This window comes from Orycteropus afer, unplaced genomic scaffold (assembly GCF_000298275.1).
Source record: "Orycteropus afer afer isolate SDZICR_OR568_19922 unplaced genomic scaffold, OryAfe1.0 scaffold00174, whole genome shotgun sequence".
Taxonomy (NCBI): domain Eukaryota; kingdom Metazoa; phylum Chordata; class Mammalia; order Tubulidentata; family Orycteropodidae; genus Orycteropus; species Orycteropus afer.
Genome location: NW_006921761.1, coordinates 6,766,835 through 6,786,537, shown reverse-complemented (window position 1 = coordinate 6,786,537; position 19,703 = coordinate 6,766,835). Strand labels below are relative to the sequence as shown.

Genomic DNA, 19,703 nt, shown 5'->3' with positions numbered 1-19,703 from the left:
CTGCCCAAAGCTCCGTACCTGTCTCTCCTCAGAGGCAACCCAGCAGCCCTGCACCCTTGCCTTTAAGCTTCCCCATCACAGAGACGATCACACCTGTCTCCTACAAGCCCCACCTCCCTGAAAAGGGAAGATGCTACCAAGGCAGCATCCTCAGCAAACAGTTTCTGAGGGTTCTGGCAGTGGGAGGGGCGTTGACACAGGCCGTGCTGAGAACCCGAGACAACACAAGAGTCCTGCACTGGAGGTGGTGCCAGGCTGACAAGCAGTGTTGCTGCGAGTCCACCAGCCTCAAGGGTGGGATTCATGCAAGGGTCCCAGTCGAGGGGCTGGGGTGGGGTGGCACCAGCAGAAGGGCTGACAGTGCTTTGGATCCCAGCTTCAGCTGCCACCCTGAGTTTACCTGCCTCTGGCCCTCCCACATGTGGCCAGCACCCTCCTCAGCTGGTTGGACCTACCGGAAGGAAAAAGGCACCGAGTGGGAGAAGCCGCCGCCAAAACCCTCCTGGAGGAACATGGCCTTTGCTCAGGACCAGAGTCAATGTCTCGTCCTACAACCTCCTTCCGGCAGCTCCCTGACCCTCACCTGAGCTCAGGTACTCACTGGGCTTACCTGCCCACAGCCATGGAGGCTTCGGTGGTCTAATGACAAAGTGCACCGAGTTCCTACTGCCCTGAACAATCCTGTGAGCTCTGTACCTAAAAATGGAGCCCTCAAGCTGCTCTCAGAGGGTTCATGCCCCCTCATAGGGGACCAAGCCAGACCTGCCCCAGATGTAGGTGTGGATCAGGGCCCGGGGGGCCACAGCCTTGCCAGCGGGGCCTCCATGAAGCCAGTCTGATCTGAGCTGTGTGTGCACTCTGGGGCCTGACCATAGGGGGTTTCTAAAGCCAACAGAGAGCCTCAGCTGAACACCCCATGCCCAGCATTGTTGCCCAGGGCACCCTTTCTCCTAGCCACCTGCCCACCTACAGGCTGTTTCTGAAGAGTGACAACCTCCATGCACCAGGGGTCTCCCCCCCTGCAAAAGAGCTGGGGACACAGGGCTCCTGTATGAGCCATGGGGCAGGGGAGCTCCTCGCTCCACAGGAGAAGCCACCCCAAACCTACCTGTACCGTCGGCCAGCATGACAGAAGCCACTTGTCCCCCCGCCCCATGATGCCCAACCTCCACCGACCCCCCCTTCAGGCACTGGAACCCCCGCCACTTTCATTCCACCTGGGGTTGCTGCCCGGTGTAGCAGGAAGGTGCCACTACCACAGCCAGGGGTACTCACCTGGAACTGCCCCATCAAGCTCGAGACTGAGGCCTGGACCTCAGCACCTGGACAGACTGCACACGTGTGTATGCAGGCATGTGACATATAGGTACAGACACACTCAGAGGACACTCATACCTACAGACACACATGCAAACACGTACGCACATGTACATACATGCAAGACACACACACACACACACACACACACACACACGCCCCTGATGCCTGCCTGGGGTAGGTATGGGTGGTATCTGCCCTCTGGGACATGTCTGGGAGAAAAGGAAGCTGCAGCTAGAACATGCCCTCGGTGCTCACTCATTGCAGGTCCCAGAGCAGGCTGGCCAGGCTGGCTGGCCCCTGGGGGTGCTGGACAGCAGCGTGGGCAGCAGAGAGCAGCTGGAAGGCGACGTCGTGATAAAAACCTCATTTAAAGTACTTCTTTTTTATTGATTTCATTGAAAACAGAACAAGAAATGGTCTGAGCCAAAAGACTGCTCTTAAAACTGTCAAAAACATCTTAACAGAAAAAAATAAACATGACCGCGTCGTGAATGTTCAGGAGAGCTGCACAAAAACCCCACGGTTACGGCACTAGTTACAGTCTTTAAAAAGATATATGCCAAAAAAAGTGTGTGACCTCCGGGCCACCACACAAAAGGTGATGGCAAGTGTATTCACACAACAAGACTAACATCTTAGAAAAGGTCTCCTGCGTTGTAGTCTAAAACCATTTTGTTCTCATGTACAGTTGATAGTTCACGTGGTGAGTAGAAACCACACCAGGTCAGCACCATCGTCTGTTTGTTTATTTCTCGTCTGTCCTAATGCTCAGTAACGGTAGAAAAGAACTGGGTTTTCCCGTCCTCGTGGTGGGCTGCTCAGGACAAGGGTGGCATGTGCTCCCCACACTGGCGGTGGTGGCCTGACCCCCATTCACCAGGCCACCCCTCACGAGGAAGTGCAGCCAGAGGTCGATCCAGGGCTGGATGCAGACCCTTAAAACACAAACCACCTTTTCCTCCAGGTGGTGTGGCGCCGTCCTGGTAGTCGAGGCACTGAGCCCCTGGCGCACTGCATGTAGCCACACGGGTGCCAGCCGGAGTCAGCATGGGAGATGGCGCTTTGGCAGGCTGGCACAGGCCTCTTCCAGAGGGGAACACTGCTGACGGCCCAGACGGGGCGTCATGAAGCCAGAGGAAGAAAAGGGAGACGTGGAAGTGACAGGCCGTGCTCAGAGGTGCACAGGGCAGTGCCGCCACGGTGTCCACGGCTCCACTTAGCCCTGAGCACGGCCTGACTGCGAGGCCATGGGTGTCCACAGCGGGCAGCCCCAACCCACCCAGGAACGTGGCAGAAAGCAGACAGCGTCATCCCAGCCTCCTCTGGTGGCTGGCATGGCTGAGACCACGTGCCTACTCAATGCCCACGAGTTCCTGTCTTCTAAACTCAGTCCAGACAGCATGACGTGTGGAGCTCCCCGCCTGCCGGCCCTCATAGGGGGTCAGCAGTGGTAGAGGAGCTGGTGTCCGGCAGGCCATCCTCCTGGGCCTCCTGGGCCCCACTGGCCTGCCGCTGGGCCAGGGCTGCGCTCGAGTGCCGGCACTTGGGCGAGCCGCACTGGCAGCTGAACAGCTTTCCCTTGATGTCCCAGAAGCGGTCCCCGTAGTCGAACCTGGGGGGAGAGCAAGCTGGACTCAGGAGGGCCCCCGGCTGTGCCCCCTCTCCCAGAGGAGAAGCTTGCCCCCGACTCAGGACCCGATTGCCCTGCATCTTCCGACCTGAGCCACAAGGGCCTCGCACCAGCTGCAAAGCCCAAACCTCTGTGAACCCATGTGCCCCACAGTCCAGCCAGTGCTATGAGTCATGGTCCCCCTGGTGACCACATGTGACATAGCGGTCTCCAGTTTCACCCACACAGGTCCACAGCACCCTGGAGGGCAGAGCCATGGCCCCAATCCCTAGAGGCAGACGGCGCTGGGGCTGGGGCCGTGGGAAAGCAGGGCCAGCACGGGCCCCGCCCCGCTCAGGGTTCTGCCAAGAACAGAGCAGGACATAAGGCATGTCCTGGATGGCAAAGCTTTGAGTGGACTCATTGAGACCCCCTGCTCTCATGACCTGTGACCTTGATCCAGGCCATGTTCTAGAAAAACTTCTCTGGCGTGAGGACAGAGGCTGAAGACCGAAGTGCATCGGGGAAGCCCCAGAGGGGGTGGGTGACTATGGGCTCCACACTGAGCACTGGGGCCATGGGGCATAAAACTCTTCATGAGCAAGGAGGTGGCTCACACCCTCACCAAGGAGCCTAGCTCTACCTGGTGTGAAGGGAGGACAAACCCCCCAGGGGCCGGTGCTGGGGCCGCGGTGCATGTGGACGGGGACTGGCCTCTGCTGCCCCAGGGGGTGAGTGTAGGGCCAGACCTGCCAGGAGCAGATGGCTGAGGTCCAGCCAGAGGCTCCACACCAGCTCACTGGCTTCTAGTTAGACACCAGGGACCTGAGCGGTGGCCCTCTGCACGCTGGCCAGTGACCCCAGACACTCTCCAACCCAGCGGCACCCACCTCAACTTCTGGCCACCCAGCATCCCCCACTGTTTACATGATCCCCGTCTGGCAGCCCCCTCACAAACCTCCTGCACCCCCCCACCTATGCCCCCTGCATGCACACACTTGTGCACACATGCTGCCCCGCCCCGACACCTACCCAAGCTGCTCGCCAGCCGTGATGGGGCGAGTGCTGAAAAGTGCGATGCGGGGAAAGCGCAGGTCCTGGTGGGACATGAAGACTCGCACGGGCACCAGGTTCGGCTCGCAGTGGTGGTTGATAAAGCGGCTGACATTCCCATAGAAGCGGGCATCAATGCAGTAAATGTCTCCGTCCTGCAAGAGAGGGTGCTTAGTACAGGAGCATGACTGAGTGGTGTGGGTACCCAGTACCCCACCCACGCCACAGCCCTCGGGAGGCTGGTGAAAAGGGACACGTATTACTCCATGGCATCCTCACAGGCACCCTCTGTGGGGGACGTGAGCCGCTTGGGGAAGCACTGTCTGCCTGCCTCCAGGACCAGTAAAGGGAGTGATGGTGGCAGGGTCATGAGCTGTCACACCCGATGGGGCGACCAGTCCTAATGAGGAAGCTCCAGACACAGCAGTGTCCCAGAGACACGGGACCTAGAGCAGTGTGTGTAAGTGTGCACGCACACACATGTGCACATGTATGTGCGTGTCCTGACACCTGACTTAGACTGTGGATCCCAAAAGAGCATCATGCCCTGAGGTGCAGTGCTTCAGGCCAATGGTGGTTGGAGCTGGCCACGGAGTTTGTTTGAAAGCAGTGGACACCCAGGAGCAGAGTGAGGGAAGCTGGGCGGCCTGGGACAGCGCCTCCAGGTTAGTGTGGAGGAAAAGTAGGCCCAAGCTATGGCCACCCAGAGACCTCCTTCACGCTGCTGTGGGTGCAGGCATGGGCTCGGCCATGTCTACAGAACCCAAGATGCATGTACCTGGACCAGCAACCCCACCGCAGGAATAGAACCGCAAGAACATAAGCGCAGACCCGCTCCTGAACAGACTGGCCTCTGTGCAAGGGATGGGCTCAATCTCTGAGACGCCCACTGCCTGCCCACAGCTCCCAGAAACAACTATAAACCCAGAAATGGAACAAAAACACAGTTACAGGGAGGGCCTGGAGTGTGAGTGGGGCAGGGCTTTGGCCAGACAGGCTATGGACCCATGGTCAGGGGCTCTGCTTGAGAAGGATGTGGCTGGGGAAGGGGGGATCCTGGCTGACCATCCTCACTGGGAACAGATGGCACGGAGATCAAACCGCAGCTCCAGCTGCAGCGAGGAGGAGGAGACCAAGTGTGGGGAGACTCCACATGACGAAACCCAGCAAGGCCTCAGGCCTTCCCGGGAGGAAAGGCGGGAGGAGCCCCACGCTTCCTGAGAAGCCCCAGTCACTGCACCCAGACAGAAACACCACCAAACACCCACAGCATTCTAAACAGAAGACAGTTTCTGGAATGCGAGATTTGCCAGCTGTAAACCCACCAATGGGTGGATCTAGCAGAGGAAAGCCTACAAGAGCTTGGAGACATTTACGTGGAAAGTGGCCGAGCTAAAAAGCCGAGGGACAGCTCGATGGTGGCAGACGGGTGGCAGAGGGGCTTTGACTCATGCACGTGGTCCTCAAGACCGTACGTGCAGCAAAGGCTGAAACCACCTGCAGGCCGACACCCACCGAGGAAGGTTCCAGGGACTGCCAAGGGTCAACATCCGTGGGGAACGTTAAGGGCTGGGGCTGAGTATGCGCCTCAGCACCTCTTATGCACAGAGGGGGAGACGAGGGACAGACACACTTTCTTGCCATCCTTGCTCCCAAGGAGCATTCTGGCTGCACTTCCTCCAGGACAGATCTGGCCGCTCTTCTGGCATCCACAGTACACTCACTGCTTCGCCAACGCCACAATTCGAACGCATCTGTTCCTCAGCGGTCTTCCTTATTCTCTGTCCAGCTTCCGTAAGCACAAGGTGACTGAAAATACCACGGCGTGGTCAGGTGCACCTTCATCGTCAATGTGACACCTCTGCCCACACTCTCTCAGTGGAATGTAGTCTGACAAATGGAACTGTGAAGCATCGTACACACCGTCAGTACTTACACTGGTGGTTGCTGTTAGCAGTTACAGCAGCTCCTTTGAGGCTTTAACGCCTGCTGTTAAGAACAGCTGCTGAGTCGGCCCTGAGCCATGATGGCCTGCTCTGCACCGTCCCGTAACAGTGGCTGTGGACCACTGAGACCCACAGGGTTTTCACTGGCTAATTTTCTCAAGTACATCACCAGGTACCTCTCCCTAGTCCGTCCAAGTCTGGAAGCTCCGCTAAAACCTGGTCAGCATCCCAGGAACATGCCAGCCTCCCACGTGACAGGTGAGTGGTATCTTGTGTGTGGGGTGTCGGTCTCCCACGTGGAACTCTGCCCACAAGCCACGACAGCCTCACACGATGCAGATGACTGCCCACCAAAGCACACGGCCTCCTACTGATGCACAAAGACCTGCTGCCGTTGGGCTCGTCAGGCTGTGGCCCCAACTCCTGGTGGCCCAGGCACGAGAGAAGGCCATGTTGATGGGTCCTGCGCCACCTCACGGCTGTGGGTGTGTCTGAGTCCATAGTCAGGGTTACTGTGTCAGCCCATCTCGTGGGGGATCTCCCTCATTTCACTGACCTTACACTTGACCAACCATCATGTCCTCCTCCAGCAACTAACTTTTCCCAATGATGTGTCCAAGGTGAAGTCTCACCATCCAAATGTCTAAGGAGCGTCCTGACTGTATTTCTTGTAAAACTGATCCGTTCATTCTTCTAGCAGCCCACAGTGTGTTCAATGTTTTTTGCCAGCACAATTTGAATGCCCGCCCCTTACATATTTAACTAATCATAATGTGGACTTATTTGAGGTGTTTTCAGAAAGTCCTGGATGATCTGTTCACTTTTCAGAAGTGGGTGGGCTGCTTGCTGTATGTGCCCTGGGGCCCCAAAACCAGGGGCTCCTGTGAAGACACCCTGTGCTGGGACCTCCCACAGGGCCAGCACTGAATGCAGACACGGTTCATGAGGAAGCAGGGGCTGTCCATCACTTGTCATGACAAGCCAGTGGCTGGCCAAGGGGCCATTCTCAGGCCTGACACAGTTGCCTTTATGCCCCAGCCCCTAAGCACCCTACCTTGTTGTCAAGGTCAAAGAGGTAAGAATCCTCTTCCCGGACATCGGCCTCAGAGTCGGAGATGAGCTCCCCCACGTACCTGCGGGGAGAGGTGATGGGTGAAGTGGCTGTTTCTGTCTCAGATGGTCACTGAGTGAACGATTACGAAAATGCCACAGGGGCACTGACACCCACACACATGCCAGCCAAACGCTTCTGGAGAACTATGGATCAACAAAGTGTCCCAGAGGGTGGTGAAATGCACACATGTGCCCGCCGGACGCTCCGGAGGCCTGTGCCTGTGCCTGCACAGGGATGCACTGCAGGTCCCTGAATGAAAGAGCAGTGACGGTCACTCAGAAACTAGGAGTCCGGAACTGTCCTTCTGCTGAAGGCAATCACCAACGCTGGCTGGCTCATCACACGCATGAAGCAGAACGCCTGCACCATGACCCTGACCGAGGTTGGGTGCCTGAGTTGGGAGAAGCTTGCAGAAGGGGTCCTGTGGGCGACTATAGCACGCCTGAGGCTCTGGGCTTGCAGCTGGGACCTGGCCTTTCTGGAAGGTCCCGCACCCATCACCAAAGGGTGCTGAGGCCGAGCTGCAGGGGAGGTGCTCGCTGCCGCTGCAGAGGGGACAGTGGGGTGCCCAATCGTCCACCAGCTCCTTCAGAGGCAAAGACTGGAAAGAAACTGAGAACACAGAGCCTGTGCGTGCTTCCAGCAGGCCACGAGAGAAGCCGACTTGAAAACCCCTGAACGGAAGGGCCCTGGGTGTCCCACCAAGGAAAGACTCAGCTTCAACCTGTCCTGGCAGGCAGGGCCAGACAGCTTCCAAACTTGCTGCCCCAGGCCCTCACACACAGTCCCGGCTCTGCACCAGGACTGCTAAGAGGGGCTGGGACAATAAGACTGGCCCACTCTGTGGGGAAAAGGCATGCCCCACAACTCAGCTAACGGATGTGAGGAGGACAGTCAGACTCACGGACAGCACAGACGAGGAAGGTTTGTCACCACGGCCTTCTGCTAATATTCCCAGTGACCACCCGTCGAGTTCCTAAAGCTGGGAGAGTACTCCCACCACCTCTGAGCGTGGAGCCAGAGCTATGCGTCCAAGTCTCGACTCCACCACTCTGATGGTGTCTTGTAGCCCATGTCGTCAGGGTACCCTGGGAAGCCCCCCTCTGTCCCGAACATCCTTCCCCTGGACCACCTGGCCAGACCCAGACTGCCCCGGAGCAGGCTAAGACTCACGTACTCGCAGACAAAGGTGCCCAATGGGATGTCCTGCAGCGCCCGCACGCCCCAGCCCATGTTGTGTGTCCGGTAGAGCTGCAGCCTCGCCCTGGGAGCAGAAAGTGGGTGAGCGGCCAGGATGTCGACCAACTCACCTTGCACTGGGCACCCGTAGCCTCATCCCCAACAAGAGCACCACCCACTGCAGTCGAGTTGGACTTGACTCATAGAGACCCCTCCCTGGGTTTCTGAGGCAGTATCACTAAGGAAGTAGATTGTCCAACCTTCCTTCTGCAGAGTGGCTGGTGGGTTTGAACCACCAGCCTTCTGGTTAGCAGTCAAGTGCCTTAGATACTATGCCACCAGAGCTTCTAACCTGAGTACAGGAGTGAGAAACAGGAAACTTGTGTCTGGAACCATTTTAGAACTTCACCTATGACACTAACCAATGGCTTCAAAGAAAATCAAGTAACTTGGCCACTTACACTCTGTGTGCACACACGCATGTGCGCGCATGCGGCTGTGAACAGCTCATGCCCATGGGTTGTGGTGGGGCTGTGGTAAGCCCAGGTGCAAAGGGCCCACACACCTGGATGAGGATGACGGCCACCCCGCAAACCCTGGGTCAGCATGAAATGGCTGTGCAGCAGCCAATGAGGCCAGTAAGCCTAGTCAGTGAAGGGCAGACAGACATACAGCAATGGTGACAGAACTATAGAGAGCTCCTGCAACCTCCTGCAAAATGTTCCTGGCAGAGCCTTCGGGAACAGGGGTACACAGACCAGATATATCCAGGACCCTCCAGAAGGGACAGCCCTGCATGCACCCTCTTAGGAGCCCAGGACCCCTTGGGACGTGGCCCAGGAAGCCTCTGTGGTCTCATGGGAACCACGGTTATTACTCATGCTCACTTGTCCTGTGTGTGACGACTGGGGCCTAGGTGTTGGAGGGCAGGGAGCTCGGTCTGTCTAGTCTAACCCAAATGAAGGACAAGGAGAGAGGGCTGAGTACCAGCCTCTGTGCTCTGGTTATCAGTGCTGGAGAAACATCAAGTATGGTGGAAGTCAGTGTTCAGCCAAAAGTACAGTGACTTACTATATGTAACTCTCTTACTTGTAACTTAGGGCTCTGACCTCATGACCATCAGGAGCGTGGCAAGGAAAAGCCTGTGACCAGAACCTGGGCTGGGGATGCCGGGGAAGGCCACAGCATAACGTCAGAGGGTATAAAACACAAGGCTGTGAAACTGATCTGAACACTGAAAAGGAGCCAGAACCCGAGTCGGCCGCAGCGTGTGCTGTGTGTGGACGTGGTGATGTCCACGCTCAGTCTGTTCTGGTTTTTTGGCTCTAAATGATCCGGTCTGTTTCTTCTTTTAAGCCTAAAGTTAAAGTATCAAATTGAGGTGTAAAGTGCTGGAAGGCAATTAATCTGTAACTCAAGGTGTGTGTAACGTGGCCAGATGGTAATGGCCGAAGGTGTGCATTAGCTCCATGTGTGAGCACACAGAACACAGACACACGTTAAGCCCATAGCACACAGGTCCCTATGCTTACCTCCCCACCGCAAGCCTTCCCACACACCGAACCGATGGACTGAACTTCACAAGAATCTCAAACAATTTTCAAACTTCTACAGCACAGACCCTTAATATTACCCTTTACCACAGAGATTAAAATTCTAAACTCCATGTGGCTTTCTCAGGAGAAATCTGAGCCCTGAAGCTTAAGCTGTAAGGCCCCAAGTATGGCCCATGGTGGAGGGCTGATGCCCCTTGGCACCGAAGCAACGCCCCACCCCATGTGGATGCCCGCTCTCAGGGCTGGCTGACCTGAGCCCATTCTGTACCACCCTGTTGCGGCAGTTCCTCCAGCAGGCGCAGGCATGGTTGCACTCAAAGATCAAAGGCGGCTCTGCCATGTTAAACTCTGGCAGGAGGCGACCGTCCTGGGGAGAGACATGCAGTTAAGCGTGGCGCCCTGGCGTCTCCACAGAGCACCCAGCAAAGCCTCGATTGACATCAAAATGACTGCTCTAGTCAGATCAGTGCCTGGGGACTCAGGGAGGGCGCACACTGACCGTTGGTCTCCAGCACAGTGCTCCCAGGCCCCGAAGACCCACCACGCCCTCATTCTGCACTCTCCCAGTCCACTGAGAGCACCCTGGCCCCTCTCCTTGCTGAGCCCACCAGCCCCTCACTGCCAGCGGACCCAGTTCTTGGCCTTTCGGCCTTGGAAACTCTGGAGGGACCCAGAAAGCTCCCCTTTGCTTCTTCTTCCCACACTGTACCCGATCTCAAAACTGAACCAACCACACCTCCCCCTCCACACAGGAACTTCAGCCTTCAAAAGAATCGTATGTCTGTTGCCCGTTTGGCCCACACCTCCCCTTCACTTTGCTGGCCTGCTCTGCCCCCCACGGAGACACAGCCCCCAGCTTTTGGACAGTTCTCCCAGATCACCTGGAGCTGTGGCCCATGCCCAATGCCCTCTGCAGCGCCACCGCTGCCTGGCTGCCTTCCCTGGGTGGTGGCTGCATGTCCAGCCTCCTCATGCAGCCTTGCACAGCTCGACACGAGCACAGAGCAGAACCACTCGCAGATGCCTCCGTTTCATGTGCGAACCACTCCAGTGTGAGAGAGACACTTCCCCACGAAGGACGAAAGATGGACGGCCCAGGTGCCTAACCCCATCACCACGGTGGGCACACAGACATCCCACCCCACATGTGGGGAGCACAGATGACAATCCCCCCAGTACATCATTGAGCCGGCCACAAAGGTCTGAGGTGTGCCCCCTAAGAACGTGAGAATCAGCATCTCCACCCTGTGACCAGCTGGGGTCTCACTCCTGTCTGTGCCCCGATGGGGTCGTCTCCATGTTGGGCAAAGCTCAGCCCCCTGATGCTGTGGAGGCCCTGGACTCAAGAGGGGACGGGCGGCAGCCACCTAGGCTCACCCGGCCCATGGCATCAGCGTGGCTCACCTTGTCATACCAGCAGCGTATGCTGAGCTGGCCACACATGCAGTTGCTGGAGGAACAGTCGTCAATGCAAACGCAGTACTGAGGGGAGAGAGAGGAAGGCTACAGTGCGCGGCTGTCCCCACCGCACCCACCCCGCCCTTTTCCCGGCCTCAAGTGACGCATGTGTCTTAAAGCAGACGTGTGCTATTGTACTGTTTGGTTTCTCAAGATACCCAGGAGAGTGCAGTCTCCCAGGAGGCAGGGAGAGATTCCAAGTGCTTACTGGTAGGATGGGAAGGCAGGACCGGGACACACTGGAAGGCTCAGGTTGTGGTAGCCAGCAAGGGGAGTATGGCCCCAGAGAAAAGCTGAGAACAGTCCAGTCTGGACACAAGGCCCATCGCTAGATGTGAAATGCCAAGGAGCAGGGGCTCGGCTGGTCATAAGGAACAGAGATAGGGCTCAGTCGTGTGAAGAAAGAAGGGACAGGAGTCTTTCCTGTGATGAATGTCAAAGTGGTAACGTTCCCATAAATCCTAACTTGGGTGTAGGACGGGAAGCTGCCTCAAACTGTGTGTGATTTTAGCCGGAAAGAGGCCGTGTCTGGTCTGCAACCTGTGGGTTGGGCCGTCACTGCTCTGCAGAGTTCCCCACCTCGGGGTGCACTGATGTCATGTTGCCCTGCACAGGTTTCCTTGTGCACCAGACCAGAGAGGCAGTGTGCGTCAGCCGGGGAGACCCAACTCTGCCCACCGTCATCACGCCTGCAGGCACTCAGGTGGTTCTGGATGAAAGGACCAGGACTCTGTTCTGGAAGGTTCTTTGTCAGCCCTCCAATGTCAGCCCCTGACTCTACTGGAGGTAACTGCTGAGAGAATGGGTCTCCTGGAAGCCCAGCAGGAGCTCGGCACCATAGAGCAGGCAGAGCCCAGGACGCCTCGTCCTGTTCTGGCTGAGCTGCCCCTCCTTCCCACACCCCTGACCTGCAGGTGAGTGATGTTCCTGTCGATGTTCATGGGGGATGTCACGCAGTTCTGAGACACGTATTTGTAGTTGCTGGGGCAGGGTTCGCTGTCCACCGCATTGACACAGGGGATAGGGATCCGCTCGTAGCCTCGCGCGATGTCTCTGCACATGACAGGACAGCACACTGACTGCTGGGACAGGGTTCGCCCAAGGCCGGAGGAAGCAGGAGAGCAGGAGGGAACAACAGGCACCTGCTGGAAGGGACTGGTAGATCCACCCACCTGGAAGATAAGCCTCACCGCAAACCTCCCTGTTCACTGTTTGCTGCAGCAGCCTTGGCTCTCAGGGCTCACCCACTCACCTGCTCACCGTCCGCTCCATTGGGCCAGGCTGGTCTGGTGCTGAGTCTCGAAGAGCCTTGCTCATCTGCAAGGCCGCCCACACCTGGGAGTTGAGGCTCGCACACTGCAGGGGCGTCTCACCCTCCTTGTTCTTCAAGGTGACGTCGGAGTCCCGAGAAAGAAAGAGGCTGAAAAAAAAAACACAGGCCAGCAGGACACTTTACAAAACACACGGAGATTTACAAAAGGCCTTGGATGGGTAAAGGAGGCACACACACCATTCAGTGGGAAACAGCGTAACAAGCCGGCTGAGCAATGGCTTAGAAAAGCGGGCCTATAACTCAGCCCAGGATACACTGCCTTAGTCCTCTCCCACACATACTGCAAAGCCTTCTCCCAATTTCTCAGCAGAAGGTGTGTAAAGAGCTAGGGAAGACATCTGGCTTTTCTTGACTCTCTCATTCACACCTGCCTTCAAGGACAGCAAGATAACATTCAGGCTGTGGTAAGCCTAGCTGCTGTCCTAACCAGAGGCCACTGGGTCCCAGGCCCAGGTTTGACAGGGCTGTCTCTCAGGGTGCTCGTGTGGAGGTGAGTGTGGGCCCTGTGCACCTAGCCCAGCAGCCTGGGGTCAAGACCAGCAGGACCCGATGACCTGAGCAAGGGCTCCACCTGGCTCTGCCCTGCCCTCCCACCCAGGACCCGACCGCATCCAGGACCCGACTGAGGCGGTGTGGACGTAGGACAGGAAGAAAGTGATGTGTGTGGCTCTGGTATCTCACAGGAGTTAAGGCCCTGAAGTCAGAACAGCTCTGGAGCTGGCAGCCCCCAGCCCCCACAGGCCTGACCTGCCACCCCCCACTGCTTGGGCAGGAGGTGTGAGATCTGAGGCTCACCTCTAGGTTAGCTGTAACACTGAGTGCATCACAACGACCTCCCAGAGCCAGAAATCAACAGCAAGTGCCCTCACACAAGAGCAAGACCCTCCTCTGTTTGTGGGAGGGGCTACCCCGACACTCAAGGCACCTCCCCCACAGGGGGTAGAGGGCACAACCACTGTCCGGGGACCCCCAAGTGGCCAGCAGAGGCCTCACATACACAACACAGTCGTAGCGGTTCTCCCGGGCAGCAATGTGCAGTGGCGAGTCCCCGTGGATGTTGACAGCATGAAGATCACACTTGGCGGCCAGCAGGATCTCCGCGATGTCCACACAGCCCGAAAACGCCGCCCAGTGCAGGCAGATGTTCTCCTCCTGGACAGAGACAGGCCGTGAGCACAGTCCGCCAGCCACAAAGGCCTGGCCGACACAGAGGCTCCCACGAGTACCACTGCGTGCCACTGGTGTGGAAGCAGAGGGGAAGCCGGGGCATGGCCGTGTACGCCCACGGTTTCCTCAGACCCCAGGATTCTGGAGCAATGCTTCCTTAGTCAACACGTAACCTTCTCAGGATCAAGGTGACAACCACAGTTCAGGATATTTTAAAGAGGAACAAAGTCCTCCAGAGGCACACTACTCTACCCCAGCCACTGCTGAGACCCGTTATAAATGTGACATTCAGATATCGTTTTCCATTCATTTATTATAATCCTACTCATCTCTTAAGTTACAATCAGCGCAAACGATAATAACCGTAAACTTTGAAAAAGACAAATTTAGAGGCCCTTATAAAATAAACCACCCTCCAACTGTCAGTGCGCAGTACTGTGGTGGCCCGAATATGGCTGTGAGGCTGGGGGCTCTGCCACCCACACCTCAGATCCCAGCAGGGTTCCCCGTGGTGGACAGGCCTCAGATCCCAGCGGGGTTCCCCATGGTGGACGGGCCTCAGATCCCAATGGGGTCACCCAGGTGGACAGGCCTCAGATCCCAGCGGGGTTCCCCGTAGTGGACGGGCCTCAGATCCCAGCGGGGTCACCCAGATGGACAGGCCTCAGCAGAGCTTCCAGACTCAGACAGACTAGAAGGAAAGTCCTGGCTCTCTACTTCCAGAAACCAGACCATCAGAAGTTTATGGATCCCAGATGAGCACTGTTGTGCTCGCTGGCTTTGGACATGCCCTACATGGGTCTACAGCTGGGCGAAGACATCACGTCTAGTGAAGGGGAGGGCCGACGAGGGCAAAGGGAGACCCTCGATAAGATGGGCCAGCACAAACGTTGCCATGGCAGACACGGTGTGCTGGTGACAGTGCGGGTGCCGCACAACCCGCTGATGCCTTGTTCTGTTCTAGGGAAGGCTGCCAGGAGTGGGGGCTGACTGGACAGCAGCAAGCTATCTTCATTGAAAATAAAACCTCACAGCTTGTGTGAAACGTGATTTGTAACGACCATCATCAATTTACGAGAGCACTCATTCCAAAGAACTAAATTTGTGAAAGACATGAAAATAACCAAGTTGGAAAACAGACAGTGAATGTGAATATGAGCACACACCCAGCTAGTCAGAGGCCCACAGAGATGGAAATCCAAGTCTGTAACACTGACCACTTACCACCCGCCCAGGACAGCCATGTCACCTTCTGTCTGTCCCTGAGCCCTCTGACCCGTGTCCACACACATATCTTGGGGCAGGGCTGCAACAGGCCCCCTGTACTGTGGGCTCCCATGGTCGATGCTGTAACTTGAAGGCCATCAGACGACATAGTGCCACTGATGGCAAGTGGGCCCCAAGTTCACGCCTTGTTAACTCCTAAAACCTTGTCTGGATGGTTAGTTGATTTCTGCCCTCTCATCTTGAACACAGCGCTAGTGGGTGTTTCAGTCCCCATGGGGCTTTCTCTTCCCAAGTTGCTTCTTGGCATGAATTCTCTGCGTTGGAGGCTATAAGCCATCAATAGCTCTTAAAGGACAGATGCTAGCTATTAGCCACCAATGGGCCGCAGCGAGTCCGCCCGCCTGGTAGTACCTACCCCATCTAAGACCCACACTTGGCTGCCTGGCCCATCAACGGCTGCAGGAGGTACAGGCCCCCATGGGGCCCAAGATGGGCTGTGGTGGTGTCCACCGCCACCTTGGAGTGCACCTGTAGTGGCCATTCCCTCACTCAGCTCCCAGTTCCTGTCTGTGATGTTCACTCAGGCACGGGTCAGAGGGCGCAGACAGACAGACGGCAGAGTGGAGCGGGCGTGGGCCTGGTCGTCCTGGGCAGTTCAGGGAGTGTGGGGACGGTGGCAGCATCGCACAAGCCCGTGGCTCTGCTTCGTCCCCTTGCTGCTGAAAGCCCTGCCCCAGCCCCGGGCTGCCCTCCCGTCTCTAGCTCCAGCAGAGAAGACTGGTCTCACCACGGATGCTGCGCCCTCCCTGGACGCTGCTCTGTCCCGGCCCCTGTCCATGGGGCAAGAGTTCCTTGAGTCCAGTACTATCTCCTGAGGGCCCCTGGTTCCCTCCCTTCGTAAGAATGACTGAGTTCATAACCACCGTTAGACTCCACAGTTCACTGAGCCTCTCGCAGCATGGGCTCGTACAAGCCTCTCTGGAGCCTAAAGCCCCTGAGTTGGGACCAGGCCAGCCTGCACCTGCCTGTGACCTCATTTCTAAAATGATCAGGGAGGAACAGACCAGTCATAATGTATGCAACAATAGCGTTTGAGACATCTGCCATCAGGCACTGATGGGCTGAGACCCCAGCACCAAGACACAAACCAGAGGCCCTAGATCATGCCTGACCATGGCCTTGGGAGATTCAGCCATGGTGCAGGGAGGGGCAGCAGGCAAGCCCAGGGGACCCTTGGACTGAAAAGCTGAGAATGGGGAGACCAATGCAACTAGAGTTCACAGACAGAGAACCAAGGGCAGCAGGGCAATGGGGAGGACATGGGGGCCCAGGAGGCCCACCTCAACATCCACAGGAGGGGATGGCCTCAGTATGGGGCTGAAATAGCCCCAGATGGAGTCCTGCTCAGAACCCACCTAACACATCTGAAAAGCAAACACCAAACAATCAAACTCTTTGCTAGTAACTTAACTGTGTCCTAGAAGAAAGACAAATTATATTTATTTACAAGGACACAAAAGTTCCCAGTGCCCAACAAAAGTAAAGCTCACAACGTCCAGCAGCCAATCAAAGGTAACCAGGCAAGCCATGCAGCAGGAAAAATATGACCCACAATGAAGAGAACAACCAATCAATCAAAACCAACCTGGAACTGACACAGACACTACAATCAGCTGAGCAGGACAGTAAAACAGCCATCAAAACTGCACTCGGGGCGCTCAAAAGCTAACGTGGAAACGTACTCTGGAAAATATTAAGAAGACCAACGCTGAACCTCTAGAGTGGGAAAACAACAACCAGAATGAAAATACATTGGGTTTTGAACTATTTGTGAGACATCACCAGGGATAGTAGTAGTGAATCTGAAGTCACAGCAATAACGCAGCCACCCTGCAATACAGAGTGAAAGCTGACTTTCCCAAATGAACAGAGCACCCTGATGTGGCACGGCACCTAGATGTGTGTGTGTGTGTGTGTGTGTGTAGAAAGCATCCCAAGAACTGGCTGGACATTGCCGCATCTGCCAAAAACCAACCCAAGAAGCTCAGTTAACCACAGCACACCAATAATAAGGTACATCATTTATTGTTGGAATCAAGTGATAAAGAGAGGACGCTAAAGACAGCCAGAGGGAAAAAGACGGTACAGAGGAGTAAGATGAGGTGGCAGCAGATGGCTCGGTGGGGACACTGGAAGCAGAAACTCAACAAGCCAACGCCACTCCAATATGAAAGAAAAAGAACTTGTCAATGTAGAATTCTACAGCCAGCAAAAAATACCTTTAAAAACTGAAGATAAAATGAAGGTCAACTTGAGCAGACCAACACAGGAGATGTCCCAGGAAGTGAGACAGGCAGGAGGAAAGGGACACCAGAGAGGAGCATGGACCCTCGGAAGGAAAAGACCAGCATGGGAAACATGACAACAGAGTAAATGCTTACAACTTTTGGTTATTAGGATCCCTTAAAAAAAAACATAACTGATGGTTTGCACAAGCTAACAACACACTGTGGGCTAGGGCACTTGCAGTGTATCTTCCCCAGGAAGAGAGAAACAAAGTATACTGTGGTAACACTCATCTGCTCTACAGCTTTCAAGACTTACACAGTATCAAGGCAATGTGATACTGGTGTGAAGACAGACACACAGAACAATGGAACAGAAGACAGAGTCCAGGAATTGACTCATTTAACTGATTATGGACTGATGATGCAAAGGTAATTCAGTGAAAAACAACCTTCCCAACCAATGGTGCTGTAACAATTGAATATCCATGTGAAGAAAAATGAATTTCCATCCATACCTCACACCATACACTAAAGTTAAGGTTAAAACAGATCATAAGCCTAAATGTAAAATCACAAACCTACATAAATTACACTAAGAAAACATGGGAGAAAGTATTTGGGATCTTGGGTTAATTTTATTTCTTAAGTACAACATGAAAAGAATGGTCCATAAAAGAAAAAACATGGTAAACTGGACTTTATCAAAATGAAGAAAGATACTGCTAGGAGGATGAGTAGGAAGCCACAGATTGGGGATTAGTATTGCATTGAGAATACACAATAAACCAAGAAAACAAAAAATCCAATAAAAAGAAAATGAAAATTTGAACAGCCTTTTCATCAAAGGAGATATATGAATGGCAAATAAGCACGTGACAAATGCTTAAGGTCACTGTCAAGTTGGCTCCACTCATGGTAACTCTACGTACAACAGAAGGAAATATGGCCTGGTTGTATGTGGTCCTCATGATCTCTGCTGTACCCTAGCCCATCTCCCCAGCCACTGTGTCAATCCTCTTGCTGAGGCCTTCCTCTTTTTTACTGACCCTTCGCTTTACCAAGCACGACATCCTTTTTCAGGAAATGGTCTCTTCTGAAAACATAACCAAAGTAGGTGAGATGAAGTCTGGCCATTCTCACATCCAAGGAGCATTCCATCTGCACTTCTTCCAGGATGGATTTGTCCATTCTCCTGGCAGTCCATGCTATTTTCAGTATTACTGCCAACACCACAACTCAAAAGCATCAACTCCTCTTTGGTCTTCCTTATTCACTGTCCAGCTTTCACATGCGTATGAGGTGATTGAAAATATCATGGCTAGAAACAGGTGCACCTTAATCTTCAAGAAAACATCTTTGCTCTTTAACACCTTAAAAAGGTCTTTTGCAGCAGATTTACCCAGTGCAGTACAATGTCTGATTTCCTGACTGTTGCTTCCATGGGTGTTGATTGTGGATCCAAATAACATGAAATCTCTAATAACGTCAATCTTTTCTCCATTTACAGTGATGCTGCTTATTGGACCAGTTGTAAGGACTTTCATTATCTTTATGTTGAGGTGTAATCCATACTGCAGACTGTAGTCTTCAATCTTCATCAGTAAGTGCTTCAAGTCATCTTTACTTTCAACAAGCAAGACTGTGTCATCTGCATATCACAGCTTGTCAATGAGTCTTCCTTCAGTGCTCATGTTGTGTTCTACTTCATACAGTCCAGCTTCTTGGATTAAACTGCTCAGAATACAGATTAAATAAGTATGATGAAAGGATACACCCTTGATGCACGTCCTTCCTGATTTAAAACCATGCAGTATACCCTTGTTCTGTTCAAATGACAGCCTCCTGGTCTATGTACAGGTTCTTCATGAGCACAATGAAGTATTCTGGAATTCCCATTCTTTGCAATGTTATTTATAATTTGTTATGATCCATACAGTCAAATGCTTCTGCATAGTCAATGTAATACAGGTCAATTATCTTTCTGGTATTCCTTGCTTTCAGCCAAGATCCATCTGACTTCAGCAATGATGTCTCTTCTTCAACGTTCTCTTCTGAATTCAGCCTACATTTGTGGAAGTTCCCTGTCAATATACTGCTGTACCCGTTTTTTAAATTATCTGCAGCAGAATTTTACTTGTATGTGATGTTGTTCAGTCATCTCCACATTCTGTTGGGTCACCCTTTCTTTGGAATGGGCACCAATATCAATTTCTTCGTCTCTTGGCCAAGCAGCTGTCTTCCAAATATCTTGGCATAGATGAGTAAGTGCCTCCACAGTGGCATCCATTTGTTGAAACATCGCAATGGCTATTCTGTCAACTCCTGGAGCCTTGATTTTCGCCAAATCCTTCAGTACAGTTTCCACTTCCTCCTTCAATACCATTGGTTCTTGATCATATGCCACCTCCTGAAATGGATGAACATTGACCAATCCTTTCTGGTACAGTGACTCT

General features: G+C 54.3%; 1 protein-coding gene across 1 annotated transcript in view; it reads right to left on the bottom strand.

Annotated features, from left to right (window-relative positions):
* Positions 1–2,751: 2,751 nt before the first annotated feature.
* The window catches only part of EHMT1 (euchromatic histone lysine methyltransferase 1), a 114,545-nt gene continuing 97,593 nt past the window's right edge, over positions 2,752–19,703 (bottom strand). Inside the window, exons 17-25 of the mRNA XM_007946987.2 lie at positions 13,566–13,720; positions 12,488–12,655; positions 12,144–12,288; positions 11,182–11,259; positions 10,029–10,144; positions 8,220–8,306; positions 6,983–7,061; positions 3,962–4,137; positions 2,752–2,932 (exon numbers count right to left, since the gene is read on the bottom strand). Of these exons, the coding sequence (XP_007945178.1) occupies positions 2,752–2,932; positions 3,962–4,137; positions 6,983–7,061; positions 8,220–8,306; positions 10,029–10,144; positions 11,182–11,259; positions 12,144–12,288; positions 12,488–12,655; positions 13,566–13,720 (1,185 nt within the window). The remainder of the gene's footprint in view (positions 2,933–3,961; positions 4,138–6,982; positions 7,062–8,219; positions 8,307–10,028; positions 10,145–11,181; positions 11,260–12,143; positions 12,289–12,487; positions 12,656–13,565; positions 13,721–19,703) is intronic.